The 19480-nt window shown below is 37.1% G+C and overlaps 1 protein-coding gene across 1 annotated transcript in view; it reads left to right on the top strand.

The window, feature by feature from the left end:
* The window catches only part of LOC122815260 (sodium- and chloride-dependent GABA transporter 2-like), a 942619-nt gene that overhangs the window by 906499 nt on the left and 16640 nt on the right, over nucleotides 1-19480 (top strand). The window contains exon 13 of the mRNA XM_044087611.1: nucleotides 3534-3704. Coding sequence (XP_043943546.1) covers nucleotides 3534-3704 — 171 coding nt within the window. The remainder of the gene's footprint in view (nucleotides 1-3533; nucleotides 3705-19480) is intronic.

The raw sequence follows: 19480 nt of genomic DNA, 5'->3' as shown, positions 1-19480 counted from the left end.
CTGAGATGGCAGTTTGCTAAGACCCAGATGTATACTGCCCATTTTACAGCACCAATTAATGACTATCAAATCACACATTTTTTTTACAAAATTTAGGGGAAGGTTAGCTACATGAGAATACTACTACTGCCGAGAATTTATTCACAACTTAGTTGCAAACAGGACACCTTGGGTTGAACCAAAATCTGTTTCCTTCACTCATTCATTGTATTTCGTAATATACTTTACATTCATGTGCAATGGTCACTAGTTACTTTTTGTCCATCATATCCCATTTTATTAGGACTTATGAGTCAACAACATTGTTTGTCAGCAGTAAAAAGTGTGCTTTCCTAGAAGTGTAGGTACAAGGCATTTTGAAATGTTCCAAAGTTTTGTGCAAGAAATGTGTATTGCAGAACGTGAAATTCTTCCATCTCCTTTCAATTTGTTGATTGGAAATAAAGTGCTCGCAGGCCATGCTATAGTCACTCTTAAATCCTTCATAGTTTACTTGTGTATATTTCTCCTGCTAATAATAAGGAATGCTCCTGTTGTCTTTTCCACCTATTTGCACTTAGTTTGTGATGTGCTGTGCTTGTCTTCCTGCTATAGAGTACCAGCTCTCCTATGCGCCTCAGTATTTCAAATAAGAACATATATTCTGGGGGAAGACAGATGAGAAGTAAGGCTTCATTTAACTGTCTCCACCTCCCTGTCCTAGTAAGAATAGCCTTAAGTCTGTCCCTTGCTGTTTTGGAATGAACTCACTGTTTCATTCATGCTGTTTAGCAAGCCCAGTCCAACCATCTGTCATCCTTTTTTTCTTTATATAACCATAAATGTAGAGAAATAATATCTCTTTTTCTACTGATGTTACTTCTTTCCATATTTCATAGTTTTGCACTAGTCGTTTCATCTTATTTCCTTTAACTCATCTACTATGACTATATCCAGTTCAGTTTAATTTGTCTTGTGGCTCTTATATTATCTGAGGTGCTTTTTAATTTCTTGATTTTCTTGTATGTGCATTGTTTTCTATTAACTTTAAGTTGCCACATTTTACCAGTTTTCATTTTTGTATCAACTTTATTGTACATTCTGACTCGGGCTTATAGAGAACTAAAGCTCTGACTACAACCCAGATGATCTGGGACTGACTAGTTTCCTAGCTCTGGAGGAGCTGTTCAGGGAAGTTGGGAGAAAGTGACTGATGCCAGGTTTTCCATCCTGAAAATAGTGTAGTCTGCTTGCACTGACACCACCTTCTAGTGAAGGAAATGAATGGAGTGAAACATGGGTGCTGCAGATATTACAAGGTAGTGCTCATTGTGTTTATGTGGAAGCATGCTCAAACACTGGGGATAGTTTTTGCAGGTATTCACCTTTGTAAGAGTGTGTGTCAGCTACCAAGGCAGGGATAAGAGCAATAAAAAATATGATGGATGTTTAAATGATGACCTTCCCCAATTGCCTGTCATCCCAGTAAACATTGCAACAATACAGCCTTTTTGTTTGGGACCTCTTATGGTAAATGTTTAAGGATGTGAGGAATTGATTGCCCTGGATATAGAGTTTTCTTTTCTGTTTTATGCCAAATAAAAAATCACAGTGATGCTATTATTTTATTTTATATTCTTGTTTCATACACAATATATTAATACAAGTGCATGCATTGTTAATATGCTGTTGGAGGTATGTATGCTGATACAGATTTTTAAGGAATTCTGCACTGACAGTCTAAAATATAGCTGAGGCTCTTATTGGTAATGTCGTTCTTTTCTGTTTAGGTTTCTATGTATAATTTTGTTTACTTTCGAGTATTGCTTTTCATTGTTATTTTTATAATGCTCACTCATTCCATAAATTGGCATGCTCTAAAAAAATCCATACACTAAAATGCATTGTAAAGTGCTACATTTTTCTTTGGGCTATATAGAGCACTTTAGCAAGTATGTGTGCACTGCAATAACATTTGACAAATTTGGCAAAAAAATGGAATCTAAAATGCAAACATGGAAGAAAAAAGAAACTAACACAGTTAAGGAAGCTTTTTCATTTACAGGTATGTCCATTTTCATTAAAAAGATAATTAGTCTTATTTTGCCATTCAGTGTAGTTTTCATAATTTAGGAAATTATTACATTATCGCTTTACTTAAATGTTTCCTGATGCCTTTTTAAACCGGCTTTTTTTTTTTTTTTTTTGTATTTCTTGCCCGTTGACATTTTTTTGTCTGTTGTAAACACTTCAGCTTACAGTATTACCAAAGGGACTCCACTTATGAAGCTGCTATCCTAGGAGTTCCACTGGCAGTTCAATAAAACAAAATGTTTTCAAGAGTCTGACAGATAAAAAAAATCAGAGATTTGCAATACTATGTCTAATTCTCATTGCAAATTACGGTTCATAGAATTAAAACTTGGTTTCTGTCACAGCTCTCTTTTTAATCTATCCTATGGCATATAAAAACAAATGGCATACTTTACTCCATGCTTTCTCTGAGTGAAATTGCCTGTCTTGTCTGCTGATGGCAGTGGTTTTGATGTTAGAGACTCCTGTCCATGCACTAATAATATTGACATGCAGAGTATGCTACTGCAATATTACCTGGAAAAAAGCTTCTCGGCACCATAGTCTCTTAGGTGGGATTAGTTACTTTATTCCTTGTCTTCTCTTATCCTTCTTAAATTCTCCACTAAAATGTAGTTTTCTGTTGTAATACTGATCTTTATTTCCCAAGACAAACAATATTCAAATGGCATTGTTTTTTTTTCTCTGAAGATACTTCTGTTTGAGGCGTTATCCCAAAGATAGGAGACCCTAAACAGTGAACCTTTCTTAATTCACTGGATTCAGTAAATAATATAAGTTGTTTAAATGGATTGCTTGTAACTCAGCTACAGTCATATGCAGAATACTACTTTGGTAAGAATTTCCAATGAGCCTAACTGCCATGGATGTAATGGATGTAATTGTTTTAAGAGTCAGGCCAGCACTTGTGTTACTTGACAGGGGAGCAGTAACAGTGAGGGAACGATTGTGATCTTTTGCCCAAAGAAATTTAAGGTAATTTGAATTTCCCCTCAGAGGTTACTGGATTTTTTATACAGTAGCAGCATTTTGTGAACCTGTACTGCATGATTAAGAAAATAATAGTGCACAAAACTTAGCATTTACTCTTACCTATGTTAATGCTAGTGCTAGTGGTCACCAGGGAACACTATAGATCTTAAGTAACTAGCCATGAAGGTATTACTAAGAAAGCATTCTGTGCTGTTGGTGTTGGCGTATGCATTAATGTAAACAGCAGAGTTTCTTTTGTTCAGCAATTCAGTAGTGGAATATGTTTCTACATTAGTTTATCTGATTAATAATTTGTATATCTGTCCTTATATTCTGAAAACCTTAATAATTTCTAAAGCTTTAAGTCTGAACTGCTAGATTCATTAAATGTATTTTCTTCCAATGGCAGTATTGCTGATTGTAAAAACAATTATTAAATATAATTTTGCTAGAAGCACCAATTATATATTTTGATTTTCTCTCTTAAGGGCACCTTCCTGTTTTCCCTGATAAAATACAGCCCTCTGAAGTACAATAATACATATGTATACCCCACCTGGGGCTACGTCATAGGCTGGCTGATGGCAGTGTCGTCTATGATCTGCGTGCCACTTTTTGTCATCTATATTGTTTGCAGAACCAAGGGACCAGTGGAAAAGGTATGGAAATTACATCTCAGTCTTAACATGCAACTGAGGCTTATGTGCATATCTGAAGCTGTAATCTTTATGTCAACAAAAGTATTGGTCTTGTTCATGACATGTTTTCTTTCCTGTATTTAATATGTGTTTATAGTTCTACAGGAACTAGAATGACTCAGGATTAAAACCAATACCATTTTCCTAGGTGATCTAAATTATCCAACTATAGACTGAGAAACCTACACCACCACTAGTGCACAAGTGCAGATTCTTGGACTTTGTCAATACAAATGCCCTGGAACGATTAGTCAGAGTACCCACTAAAATGCCCTGGAATGATTAGTCAGAGTACCCACTAGGGAGAGTAACATCTTAGAGCTTGTCTTACTAATTTAGCAGCATATTTCACTGTCCCTCACATATCTTAACCACTCTGACCTAAAGGAGTCTCCTTCAAAATAAAAATGAAACCAGAGATCCCTTCCACCCAAGTTACCCTTAGAAATTTTTTAAGACAAACTACCTACTCCTAAGTGATACATTGAAAAGCTTCAAATCCCCACCCAAACAGTTAACTCCACTGAATACACAGGAATATACACCATCACACTATACCAGCATGTAAACAGCTGCATAGATGAGGCTGTCCCCTGTAGGAACAAGTGGAGGCCAAACCATAATATCAACAAGCTTTGTAATAAAAGGAAAATAATTTTAGCCAAAAGTAAGAAGAGTAATTCCTAGAATGTTAGAGTCCTTGTGACTGAAATAAACAAACAGCCCTGGAGCCTAATATAATCCACCAAAAATGATGTATGACACATGTTATTCATTTATTTATGTAATCATATTTAAGCAAAGTACGTATACTTGAATATTATATATTAGTCTTTTTTTACTTGTTTTTTTGACAAAGAATTATTATTATTGTGTTCATGGGATGTTTATGTTAATATTAAACTCACACAGAGAGAGGAGATGTTTCATGTTGTTTAAACATGCTAGTAACAACACTTTTATTCTATAATGAATTTATTTTGTAATTGTTTTAATTTATTTATGTATTTTATGTATTGTATTTATATATTTTTATATATATAGTTTTTTCACATTTTTTTATTTTTTAAATGTTATAAATGCATCTCACTAGTTAGTCAGGTTTTAATTTTTGAATATAATAATAATGCTAGGCTGTTTTGTTGTTTATTTTTAATTTCTTGTATCTTTTTTATTGGTTGGTGGGTATAATTAATAGGTAATTTAAATTATATGCAATTATTTTGTGATTTTCAAGTCCAAGTGTTTGGGATGGTTGGATTGGAATTGTTCTGCAACATGCTCCATAATATTGATGTGGATGGGGCTGGTTGCTGGTGATTGATGAAGTGGGAACTTGGCAGTTTCTTTTCTTTTGTCACTTGACTTTGTGTTTGTGGGTACTGTTTTCAAGGGTTTCAAAGCTTTTTTTGGTTTGCTTTTTCTACTGGTTTGGAAACTTTTTCAAAGAGAAAAACTTTTCAAAAGAGTTGAGCCATCGATGAGAGTTCGCCAGAGGGCGAAGCTGATTGAGTTGACAGGGTTCAGCAACTAATTTTAACCTTTTACTCACAAAAACATCTTAGGGTGGAATCTGGAAGATGAGAAGAAGGCGATGAGCCTGGAAACAAGCCGTAGAGCCTTCAACGGAAAAAACCAACTCCATCGGGATCTAAGTAAAGGTACTGATTGTTCAACATGTCACAGCACCAGAGACTGAATAAGAATATTTGATTACTTTGGTGACACATATATATGTTATGTTGGTTTGGAAGGAGAGAGACTTTTGTATAAACCGATGCTAAAAAGCCCATGATATTGTTCAAAAAGGATTATATAAAAAAAAATATATATATATCAGAATGCATAAAAAAAAAAAAAAAAAAAAAAGATCTGTCTGTAAAGTGACATCCAAATAATGGTTATCAGTTATTTTTAATTTCATAAAATTAAAAATTTTTAATTAATCAATGTGGTGTTTATAATATATTATTAAAGAAATAAAAGAAAATATAAGAAGCTGATGAAAGAAAACGGATGGCACATGGATGAAATGAAATGACCAAATGACATTAAGGAAGAGAAGAGACAATATTATAATATACAAGATGAAGTATTATTAAATAAAATGTATGTGGTTATAATCCACCAAAGCCAAGTTTGAGGCTAAAATAGCTATCCAAGCCAAAGACAATCACAAGTCATTTTTTTATCTTCATAGTCTTAAAAGCAGAACATCCAAACATTGCACCCCGCAATGCACTGAGCTGATTGTGGACCATGTTACCTACATTGACACTGAAGATATAGTGGACTTGCTCACTGATAAATTTAGCTCTAACTTTACTCCTCTCTCCCCTCTGTAAGTCTGTCTTTCAAAATATACCATCACACAAGACCAAGTCCAAAAAGTGTTATCAAAAGCTAAAAATACTGCATTGATGGGTCCTGACAATATCCCTGGATACATCTCCAATAGTCTGAAACTTGATTTTGCTATATTCCTAAGAAATGTGCTCAGTCTTTGCTTCCAGTTTTATCCCAAGTGAATGGAGAACAGCTGCAGTCATTACCCTGCTTAAGAAAGGACCTTCCACAGATACAGACCCATATATCTGACCAGGTTCTTACATAAAGCCTTGGAGAGACTTATCATGGAACATATCAGTCAGAACATAAGGAATATCCAACCTCTGGGCCCGTCCCAGTTGGATTCATCAAGGGCAGGTCTTGCTTAGTCAGTCTAGTGGATTTTTTTAAAAACATCACTAAAGCAATGGATGAGGGCAGAACAGTGCACACCACATACCCTGACCTAGCAAAATTTGTCTCTTGACACAATTCCCCACTCAGGCATAGTAGAAAACCTAAATAAACCCCTTCATCACCTGCTAAAATGCCAACTGGTGGACAGGTGTAATGCAGATAATCAAAATAGGGGAGGTTACCTCCACAAACAAATCAGTCACCAGTGGAGTCCCTCATTGTTCTGTGCTTGGTCTTGTCTTGTTTGGCATCTACTTTTCTGAAGTAAAAGCCAGTACCAAAGGGCTCTGGCTGACTAAGTTTCAGATGATTGCAAACTAGGCACAGACATTAAACTCTCAAGTGACTTAGCTATCCTGCAGGAAGGTCTGCCCCAAATAAATAACTGGTACCAAAATCATGGACTGAAACTAAATGCCAAAAGTACATCATTGTATCCTTTGGGAAGTCATCTATCCCAGGAAACTACCATTTTAACAGTACTCCCCTGAGAGCTGACTAGGTTGTTTGGGATCAGGAAACTTATATGGATAGCGATAAAACTTTGACCAGGGTGTGTCCATTGTTGAAAGTCCTTCTGTACTGCTCAGCTTGTAAACAAAGGGATTGTATCTAAATTTAGAAATGCCATTGTCCTCCTTTACTTAGCCATCATTAGGTCAAATATTGAATATAATGCCCCCTTTGGCATGTATCTGTCCAAATACATACAACAACTGCAACACCCACAGAGATACCTTACTAAACTGATACAAGGCATAAAAGCATGTCCTACATGGATCAACTCAAAGTCTCGCCACTGTACTTGGTATCCCACAGACTAGTAAGAGGTGACCTGTGTCTGGCAGGGCATCCTCTGACTCAAAACTGTATGATTTACTACACATCAGCAAGTCAAATGGCATCAGAAATACTTGGCCTAGGGATCTAAACCTCTTCTGCAACATCACCAGAAAGATTTATATGATAGGTATATCTCACAAGGGGTACTGCTGCTCTTCTGGAACTTCCCATCCACATAAAACAAAGTTCACCTCTGAACATATTCAAGTGCAACTTGGATGTGTGGATGGGAAACAGAAAATTTACCCCAGGACTGCCCCTTGTACCTATGGTATATAATTATCGTCCATGGGATGTGTAAGGCCAATCTGTAACCAAATAGGATAGGTTAATTCAAGCGCAAAAGGGAAATTGTCTAGGCTTAAAATGCCCCAAAAGGTCAGCTAACCTAGTATTTACCTGTGAACCTATGAGCCTATAGTTATTTATTTTTAATTAATTGATGAAGGTATTTAGCCAGAATATCACATTTTAATAACATTAATGATCACCTCCTGCCATCTTAGAGAATTAGTATATGATGTTTAGTAGGGTGAGTGTGTGCATGTGTGTGTGATGTGAAAAGCCTTGAAGTGTGAGAAACAAGCTTTTCATCAAAAGGGAAGAAAAATGCTTTTATTTAAATTCTGCTTACATATTTTAAGTTGCAGTTACAGTAACCTGTGTGGTAATACATTTTTGTACTTTTCTGCTTTTTTTTCTTCATCTTTTAACAAAAAAAAGTTATCTGCATTTTTTGTTTTAGTTTGTTCTGGGACCTTAGTCTTATAGTCTCACTTACAGTTATGGCAAGATTTCATATCACAGCAGGACTGTAGCATTGTTTCTACATTATACTACATTTCGATCTCCATAAGCAGAATTACTTGTAAAAGCTAGCTGTTTGTATTTTGATCCCTGTCTGGAGTTTTAGTCTTGTAGTTTCATTTGGACATGTGCCACAGTTTCGAATTACTTTCAGATTTGAGCCTCATTTAGCCATTTATTACTACATTTTTTTCCAAACCAGAATTACTTGTAAAATTTAGTAGTTTATATTTTGAACTCTGTTTGGGGCCTCATTCTTGTAGTTTCATTTGCATTTGTGGCAGAACTGTGAACTACTGCCAGATATGAGCCTCATTTAATCATTTATTGCTGCATGTTGACTGGTAAATTTCTGCATAGTCTGATACATTCATCTGTGGTAGGATTGCAGTAGTGTCAGTATTGTGAATTCTGCTCCAGAACTAAGGTATCAGTGTTTTTACAGCTGTTTATATTCCAGTTTTGCTGCTAAAGTCTTATATTTCGCTAATCATTTTTCTGCTTAAAGTTGCATTTCAGTGCCTTTCTGTTTACTTTGCTACTGGTTTTCCCCTATTCTTTGTGTCTGTCCCAGCCTCCACTGAGACACTAAGCTAAAATTTCTGAAATTCTAACCTACGTGGAGTCATTGACCTGGCCAGAGCCATAGGACTAGAGCTCCAGTATTGGCTTTAATTGATTGAATCCCTCTCTATCTAGTCTGCTTCTTGCAGCTTGAATTTTTTGTTAACCCTCCCACCCTTTTCCTGTTGTGGTTTTAAAGGATTGTATGTCTGGCTTCCATCTCTTTTGGTAATCTGACTTCCCAAGTCCCTCCCTCCTCTATTTCATTGCTATTGTCTGTTGTCTAAGCTATTTAAATACTTTACTCACCTATTGCTTTCCACGTCTTTAAGACTGAGTGCACACCCAGCAAACCAGTATTGCTCTTGAGTAAACCTCCCTTACTACAAATTGTCTCCTACTCATTTACCCAGAGCTCCCATTTGCTTGACACCCTCTCCGCATTCTGAGAGGGCCCTAAAATAATCCTGCTCCATCCTTGGCAGAGAAGAGATTTATTTTATTGGTTTGCGTTGCACTTAGTCGTTTTAGAGAGCTGCTGTTTTATTTTTGTTTTATTTTTTTATTTTGCACTTTAAATAATTTTAAAAGTCCATAATACTTGGAGTCATCTTGTCCACATAGTCAAAGTTCTGGTAGCATTACACTCTCAAGCAATGTTTTTTTGGTGTTTTTACATTAAGAAGATTGAGATATTCCATCTAGTGGCAAGAGGTGGTTCCCTGGTCTATTTGAGTTGGGAAATACATAAGAAAGCCATAAGTGTAGTTGTTTTATTGGCCAGAGGGCTTAGAAGTCAGTTCCCTATGTTTAAGTGCCTGTGTAAATTTGTTATGTTTGTGTGACTGCTGCTCATCATGCACCAGTGTTTAGTAGTGTGCTGTATAGACACAGACAGTTAGAAACCAAATCTTCCATATAATATAATCTCTGAAACTGAACCTGTAACTCCGTGAGTGTAGAGCAAGTACTGTGCATATTGAGTAGCATAAGCCAGCTAGTTTGCATGTTGAAGAGCACTCCCCCTTGAATTTAGTATTATATAAACCAGTCTAGTCTTTAGCCCCAAAAGCACCCTTAGTCAACCCACTATTAACCCCTTGTGCACTGAAACCTAGTTGCTCACCTAGTAAAGGATCTGACATCAAGGATATGCACTTTCCAGCTTCTCTGCAGCAAGTTTGGTGGATAAGGGACTATTGAGACAATGTAACAATTGTCTAATGTTCACAGACAACCATTTAATCCTCAAAGAAACAAATTCAGTATGAAGACGTACATACACAATGTTTCTGGAGGTAAAGCTGTCTCAAACAAACATAATAACAATCTGGTTGTCAGAGATGCACATGCTTTACCCACCAGACACAGTACATGCTACATACATAGACCTACTTATGCTGAGGCACTTAACTGCAATCTTACAAAACCCCAAAGCCCTACCAGACATTTTACCTGCGAAAATTATCCTTAATGAACTCAAAATCACTCAGCAGAAACACTGCAAATACAGCCACACCCAGTGGAGCCTCAATTACCAAGCCCTTAAGGCAAGTCAATGCATTGCCCAGGAAACTAGTCATGGGGAGTCCATTGCAAGACATACTGATATCCCATTCATCAGGCTGTACACGGAAAAAATAATGGTCAGTTGCCTATCAGGGCCAGGATCACTCAGCACTCAAGTCATTGGACCACAGATACCAGTATGATTCAGTTGTAGTCCAGACAGATTATATGAAGAGAGACATTATGGAGCTCTCGGACTGTGTGTTGCAGGCTTTTATGTGCCTAGCATTGATCAGCATTCTACCTTCGCTATAATATGACCAGAAGGTGACTAACTTCAATAATTGGCTTAGTTTTTGGTGTAATTTTAGAGGGATGCAATTTTTGTCAGGATGGGAGGACATGTTTAACAAATCACGTTGCTTTGCCTAGGATGGTTTGCAACTGTCCCCTCTAGCTTTCAAATATTGGCTAAAACCCTATCCTTCCCCATAGGCCCTCTTTTAAGCAATGCCAGATCGACAAACCTTGCAACATAGGAAAATCTGCTCATGGAAGTCTAAAGGTTTCACTGCTGTATGCCAGGAGTTTAAACAGGAAGCTCCACCCCCTCTAAGCTCTCGTCACCTTGGAGAATGCATTTATCTGTGCAACTACTGAGACAAGGTTTAAAGCCACAGAGAGTACCACAGCAGTGCAAGGCTTCAGTGCCTTCCACACATTTAGACCATCAACGGCACAGACAGGGACTAAAGGTGGAGGTGTCTTGATCTACATCAACAACAAGCATACCTCTAGGATGGTTAAATGGGACAACACACTGGAGTTTCTCCATGTGCAGATTACCATGGACAAAGTGCAATACCATATCCATATATAAACTATAGGTCACCCACACCATTTCCCAGTGGATGGGAAATTGGAAATTCACACATGGTATGGTGATGGACAGAGGTAGCCATTAAATCATGCCTTGACTAAAGTACACCCCTTGAAATATCCACTAAGGCACAATAATTTGTGGTGTACATTAGGGTTTCATGGCTAGGCTTAAGAAGGCACCAGTGGCCACTGGCCTAGTTTTCACCTGTGAATTTGTGTGTGTGTGTGTGTGTGTGTGTGTGTGTGTGTGTGTGTGTGTGTGTGTGTGTGTGTGTGTGTATAAAGGTAGAGTGAGTATGTGCATGTGTGAGTACAAGCTGTACTCACACATGCACTGTACAACTAATGTGGTGTGTGTGTGTGTGTGTGTGGGGGGGGGGCTGGATGTTTGTGAGCATGTATGATGTGGGTGTCTATAAGTGCAGGTGCATACATACTTATTTCTGCTTGTCTCTTGTCCTTAGTAGAAATAAGTGGATTACTCTAATGTTGCTTTAGATTTTATTTTGATCATTTAAAATGCACACTTCATAGATAAAATAACTGAAAGAGGAAACCATATAATAAAACAAACCTAAATGATGGAAAAGGGAAAAAAGCTGCCTGTGTATTAGAATAGGTTACTGCCAGAAGCTGAGCATGTATTGATTGGTGATGAACAGACCTATGTCTCCCTCACCATTCATTTTCCAGGTGCACAATAAATATGTGTCCCCATCTCTAACAAAAGCATGCCAATTAAACCACCTCAGTAAAATTTGCTACTTGTATACTGTAGACAAATACTTTTTTCTAAGTAAAAAGTACTGTAATCTAACAAGGGAAGACTGTTTTAATATGATGTTGAACAAGTGGAATTTAGTCCACTCTAATGCTAGTAATTGTGTACAATATGAATATGAGTGTTTTGTCATATTTACAGGGGGAAGGTCCTTACCAGTTGTGAATGTCAGTTTCTCCTTGGTCATTAACAGGCCTGATGATCTTCAGCTACAACATACTTGTTAACAAATGAAAAAGTCAATACGTATACTGAAATGTGGGTTATCATCCTGTCCAGTTTTCTTTGTGGACTCTGTAGCACTATTTCTTGACTTAATGCATTTATGCAGTAAGCTCTGAATTGTGGAGAACTCTGTTAGTAGGTTAGTATTAGGCTAGCTGTCCTTTTGGTCTATTTTAAGCATACACAATTACCTTTTCAAGGATGAGAATCAAACTCTGCACATTGTGACTATGAGGTAAACACCTTAACCATTATACCAATCCCGAAAACCAGTAACTCTATTTTAGTAATACTAAATTGCATGATAACTGTTTTCACTGTTAGATTCCAAAGTAGTCACATTGACTTATAAATATTCAGTTAAGTAGCTTTTTTCGACTTACCACATAAACTAATACTGCATAAACTAATACAGAGGATGGCTAAACAATGTATTGTGATTGGGCATTTGCCATGATAATAGCACCATCATTTCTGAAGCAAGCCAGGTGTGGCAAAGGTTTTGCTTCTGACTGCAGTGCCACTAATCAGGGTTCAGCGATGAGCCCAGGCAGCTGTGTGGGTATGGGAAAGCTGTGGGGGTGGGAATATTGAGCACCTATGGCAACTTTTCTTCCTGGCCAAGCAGTCAGGGCCACAGTCACTGCATTAGTGGCCTACACTGGAAGTGTGGAAGTTTGGGACAGCAAAATGAATGCTGCCCTAAATAGGGAAGGGAAAGAGAGCACATATGGAATGCCATGACATATGCAGTCTCTCGGAGAAGAAATAAGAAAATAGGGAAAGGGACCCCATTCCACCTGCACCACACCTTTACTATGATAGGCCATTAGGTGATACACTAGTCCCTTCCATGCCTCATTAAGTTGCTGTCATTCTTATCCAGATCAGGGCATGTAGCAGTAGCTGATAGGATTACACCACCTGGAAGACGTCCCTGCACTCACGAGGGAGTATAATATTAAATGCAGCTTTGATAGTATCTGCTGTAAGGAGATATTAATGGGAGTGGGAGGACAGCATTGATCATCAGTGATTAGGACCATGAGGTGGTCTTGTTGTACAACAAGGAGGATCTGTGAGGAGTATAAAACATAATCTGGGAGGAACTTGAAGCATAACTGAAAATAAAAACACTACCATCATTTCTACCTACCACTTGGCTGAATCTAGACTAGAGCAGTAGGCAGGTATAAGAGCAAGTCAAACAGAGCCCAAATAAATGAAAGGTGTCCGAGATAAAACAGAGCAGTGTTCTCTAATCTACAGTGATGCAGTTTTGTGCTTCTAATTAGTTTCTCTTTATTTCTTCTTCCTTCTGTGGGTATAGCTGGCATATTTCAAGTATGCCTATGGTTTATACATTTTAAGGTTTAATTATTTAATTTTAGGATCCTGACTGAGCATCTCTCAGGACCTGTTAAACCCCTGTAGTATTACTTTTGAATCGCAGAGGGAGATATTAGCAAATTAGTGGTAGTGACGAACTCTGATCTCCAGAAAGATGCAGTATTCAGGATGGGGGTGTATCTGTATCATGGAAAGTGGTGTACAAAGGGTCTATATTATATATTCGAAGCTTCGAAATTTCGAACCTCATATGTTCGACAACATATGAGCGAAACGTGGAACCTCGAATATATAATAAAAAAGTAAAAAAAAAAACTTAAAAACTTACCTTAATGCTCTGAGCAGGGGGGCAAGCCCCTCTGCACCCTCCACACCACCCCTACTTAAATATACCAACTCCGAGACCGCACTTCAGTGCAGAAAAGTGAAATTTTTCCATTCTGTGTGTACGGAGCCATTGCCTTTCACCTTCAAACTTTTTAAAGTTTGATCATATGGTGTCTGCCATATGACATTCGAACTTTGAAACGTTTGGCAATTTAATAGGGACCCATGTACAAACTGCTGTGTAGTTTGATAAATCCTGGATGCACACCTGTTCCTTCTAGCTGGTAAAGACAAGCTATTTGATTATGTCTTTCAAGTTGAAAATATTCCTACATTTTAATCAATATCAGTTACTTACGTATAGTTTTGAAGGATGTCACAGGATTTCCCGTAAATGGTAACACAAATTCCTGTAAAGAAAATTGCACTTCTCTGTAGAGCCCTTTACTAGGAACTCTTTAACATCTTTAATTTGTAAAACTATACTGGTGTGAAGTTTGTTTTGTTATGTTTTGTTGCATTTCATTATGCAAAACTTAACAAATCTCTCTGAGGAAACTATGGATTGACAATATACCAGGATAAAATATAACCCAAGCAGACAGGCTTCTTACTCTGTTGCCTACATTAATTTTTTGGATAGTTCGCAGAACAAATTTATGAACAGAGAGGGTCTGTGATCAGCACTGGCTCCCCCTGTCCATGAGGGACATGGATGGCAGTCCAGGGGCGAATTTGTGCATCCAGGTATCTACATTGGATTTGAATAGGTTCAGTGAGGATCTCTGTTTTATGTGAATAGGGAGTCCATTCCAGAGAAGTGGCAGTCTCTGCGAGACATATCTGTCTCTCTAGCATGATCTGTTAATGTCACAAGCTAGGTTGAGAGCCCTAGAGTGAGTGACTCTTGAACCATTTGACTTATGGATGTGCAGCATTTCCAGTGGGGAGGGTTGGAGATTGCCCTATAGGCAGGCACAGGTCACCTCTCAGCAGCCTATAAGATACAGAGTGAAGTGATAGGGCTTTCAGCCTGTCCACTTAGGTCATGGTTTGGAGTACCTGTATTTTCTTAGTGAGAAACATCTGAGGTCTCTCCAGCTGCTGCAGGTATTTGGTGAGGTACATGCAAAAGGGTGCATTATACTCTATTAGTGGTCTGATGAGGGTCAAGTACAGTGGAGTTATAACATCCCTTGACCTGGATGCCCTTGCTTATGAGATACACAAAGTAGAAGGCTTCACTGTGGAAACTTGATGCTCAAATTTCAGATTGCTGTCAACCTGTGTTCCCAAGTCTGGGTTGGAACTTAGGGGGGTGCTGTCAATATTGTAATTTTTAGGGAATTCTGTTTTGCTAAAGGGAATAATAATGCATTTTTGCATTAATTGTAGGTCATGGCTTTGGCACCAATCATTTGTATGTGTTAGCCCTTCTTGTAATATGTTGACATCATTGGGGGACTCAGTGATTGCTCCCAGTTTGCAATCATCAGCAAAGTTGGTGAGTCAAAGGCCATCTACTTTGCCCTGGGCTTCTGAGAAATAGATGCCAAACAGCAGCACAAATCCCTGTCATACTCCACTGGTTACAGTTCTACTGGTGGAGGTGGAGTCACCAATTTTGACAGAGTGTGTTCTGCTGGTGAGCCAGTTGGCTACCGATCTAGTAACTAATGGTTAATCCGTTTTATTTATTTATTTTTTTTAATTTCTTCAAGTCTTTTTGCTTTCTAATGCCATGACAGGAAAGGACCCCATTCCTAAGTCAAAGTACTATTAAAATGTATTAAATTAGTATTGCTTCAGTCTTTGATGTCAGCCAAAAGTGCTCTTTACAGCACCCACAATGTGCCCAGAAATGACTTCTTCTGCAATTTGTATGGAGTTACAGGTATTGTTAACATATCCAAGTATGATTGTAAATTGCAAAACAACAAAAAAAAATGGCAATGGGTGCGAAATGTGCCCCCGTTTTTTCCAACTTAGTTTTGTTGGCTTGGGGAAAGCTTGAATGGCACCACAAAATTCCTTAAGTTTATATATGTGTAATATAATGAGTATATTAATTTTTTTAGTAAGGGCGGAACCTTAAGTCAATTTTGGAAAAAGAAGTTACATTTTGTTGTGGATCGAGTCTTTTTGACTGAGAGAGGTGGGGATTGGTTAACAAAGTTGCAGTTTGGAAACTGAATGGCAACTTAGGTTAAATGCCTTGAACAATCCTGGTCTCAATGATTGTCTGTCTTTGAAACCTATTTTGAATTTTAAATCTAATCAGATTTAGGTAGATTAATTATTTAGAAGTTTAATTAATTATGTTTGTATTATTATTATTTATGACATTTAGAATATTTAATTATGCATTGTACTGGTGAAAGCGCTAAGTCATTAAAGTTTTTTGATTCACCGTTTTGCTTGAGTCGTCCTCAGTGGCTGTTATTTGAGTAATGATTGTAAATTCCTTTTTATAAGACGTGTTGCTTCTACTACTTTTGGAACTGTCTGGGTATCCTTCCACATTGCCCTAATTTCCTCCTGCAAATCCTGGTATTTTATGACTTTGTGTCTCTCTGTACATAAGACACTGTAGTCACTCGGTGTAGCAATTTCAGTAATCAGTGCTACTTTTGTCTTCTTTTCATGGACTACCATATCTGTTTTTCTCGCATCAATTTTTTGAACTGTTGGAAGTGGGTGATCCCATGTGATATAAACTTCATCATTTTCTGTGTGAAACAGAAACTGAGAAACAACAGCCAGTGATACTGTTAGCTTGAGCAAAATTCAGTTACTAGCTAATAAGTATACTAAGTGGGTGCCAGCAAAGAAGAAACTAAGAGCTTGAAAGAAAATCAACTACAAAAGATAAGAGAAAACAATGACTGGCGAGAATCCTGCAACTGTTCAGCATAACACAATTCATGGTCCAGTTTTAGTACAAGACATGGCTTCCATTAATCTAGGGGAAAAATAAATCAAATGTGCTCAGAGCTGATTACAATAAATGAAACACTGAAGGAGTTTATCAACTCAAATAACACAAGGCTGGAAAATGGAAGAAACTTAAAACAGAAATTCCAATAAGTTGATAAAACTGCAATCAGAGTTTGAAAGGAAGCAAAGGCTGTCTGAGTATGAGATTGCTTAAGAAGAGATGTTTCAAAAATGGTAGAATTAGAAGACAGAGCAATTAGGGAAAAGCTGAGATTTTTCTGCTGTACCAGAGGAGCTGGAAGAAAGAGACTGCATTAATTTTATGAAGGCAAAAATAAGCAAGTGGATTAGTATTCCACAGCAGGAAATGTTAACTGAAATGGCACACAATATGTATCCTCTAAATCTGGCTGTGAGAAAGCAGCCAAGACCTTTATTAGTAAAGATTTAAACCTACCAGCAGAAAGAGTTAATCCTGACAAATCTGTAGCAAAAGAGCAAAGTGTTAAAAGTTGGAGACAGTAGAGTTTGTAGAAAATAATTATTCAGTGTACACCAGGCAGAAGAGAAATAAATTCATTCCGGTTATAAGGGAATGTTGAGAGACAGAGATGTTAGATCCAAGCCAATGTATCCAACTGTCTTCAGAATATTTTTTTCCTGGAGGATCAAAGTCATTTTTTGATGCAGAACAGGTTTAGGAGGAAATGCAAAAGTTTGTTCAACAAAAAGTGAGCCATCAAACAAAAAGGGAAGCTGCTTCTCATTCTTGCGATAAAAAAGCATATGGAGCGAATTTGCCAGTGAAACATTTTCCACTAATCCAAAGGAAAATACATGAGATGGAGAGAAAAGCACAGGAATTGAGCAGAACAAGTGGAAGTACTGTGGAACTGAACCGGAATCTGGAGTTGGGAGACAGAGATGAACAGGAAGAACACCAGCATCATAGAAATTAATGAATAAACGTGAGATTGCAAAGCATCAGTCACATTTGTGAAATACGGCAGTATAAGTTTAAGTGGAAAGAGTGGAGTTTTGTTGACTTTGGTAAACATGTGTGGAAGTGAAACCCATTTGCCTCACTTCATCTCATTAATGTTTGTAGGGACTTTGAGGGAAGGGGAAGAAGTAGGAAAAAAGTAAATATAAGTAAAACAATTTCTGTTCTTAACAGTATTTCTGTGAAACTTTTCATAATGGAATTTGCATATTTTGTAGTAAAGTATTTTTAGTTGTTCTTGTATGTGATAAAGTTAGTAAAGTAAGCAGGTGCCTTTTTTCTACTTCCTCCTTTGTACGTTAATAGGCTATCATCTTTAGTTGTTGGGGTGGGATGATGGGGTGTAAAGTACACAGATCATAATATATGTAGAGCTGATATGTTTTCTGTTACTTTTGTAGAGGTGAATATCTGGATTAAGACACTTGGCTTAATCTAATAACAGAGATTAAGTGGAAACAAGTACATATGAGAACACCAAATGTAATGATGTTTTCCTTTAGCAATGAATGTTTCAGATTGTCTTTCAGGCTGCAGCAGAAAACTACATTTTTATTTTTTCTTTCTTACATTTCCATGGAAACAAGCTGCTAATAATAGGGCAATAAAAGATGGAACACTGGTTTCTTCAAGACTAAAAGTTAATGATTTCTGAAAGCATGCACGTTGTTTTCACAACTGGGGAGGGTAAAGATAAAATAAGAAGAGGCACCAATTAATGTAAGTAGAAACACAAGCAATAACATATCTCTTAGTATGGAAAACACCAGTTTCAGGTTAAATTAGAGCCTGTGTTAGCAGCTGTCTGTTAACAAGTTCTGAGAGTGTCTATGTGTTTTTTGTTTCAGGGTTTTTCTTAGAACAAAAAGTCTTGTAAATGTGACATAAATTCCAATGTTAATGATAGAAAAAAACTGTATGAAGGATTAATCTGCTCAACATTAATACACAGATGTATTACAAAAGTCAGAAATAGACATTTAAAAAATCTGCCATATATAATAGGTGAGAATAATGACATCTTACCATACTGGTGACACTTTCCATATTATCAGGAAATGTGAATGGTCTCACAGGTATAAACAAAAAGGAAAGAATACTTAATTGCATTAAGAAATGCAAATAGCAATGCTACATGATTCACAATTGAAAGAACTGAGCATGAGAATTTGACAAAAAATGATTTCAAGATGGATATTCTGTAGAATATTAAGGACAGAAGAAAAGTGTAACACTTGTATTAAATGTAGGGGACCTCTGGTAGTGATAGAAGAGGGAAAAAAAGATGGCAGATTTGTGGTTGTAAGAGGCTACTGGCAAGAGAAGAGGATTACAATGACATGCATTTATATTCCACCTAAAACTGCTATTATGGAGCTTAAAATATTGTTTGGAGAAATGGTAACCTTTCAGCAGGGAATATTACTTATAGGTGGGAACTGGAATTTAATTTGCAACAGTGATGATGTATTGGGAGACCTAGAAAGGAAAATATAACAATGAGGGTAGATTTCTTAAGAAATTTATGAAAATATTTTTTGAAAGATGTGACTTCAGTAGTAGGAACTTGTACAGAATTTACATAGTATTCCATATGGTACAATAACTGGGCTAGACTAAACAGAAATTATATTTCATAGGAACATGTGCATTTAATTAAGCACTTTGGCACACATCCAATAACTATTTCAGACATGCTCAAAAAGTTTCTAAGATAAAAATGTGGGGTAATGATGTAAAGATGAGACACTGGTGCTTCTCCAC

Source organism: Protopterus annectens, chromosome 11.part0, assembly GCF_019279795.1.
Source record: "Protopterus annectens isolate FY-2018-M chromosome 11.part0, PAN1.0, whole genome shotgun sequence".
Classification (NCBI taxonomy): domain Eukaryota; kingdom Metazoa; phylum Chordata; order Ceratodontiformes; family Protopteridae; genus Protopterus; species Protopterus annectens.
The sequence above is the reverse complement of the archived record's forward strand: the minus strand, read 5'-3'. Positions and strand labels throughout refer to the sequence as shown.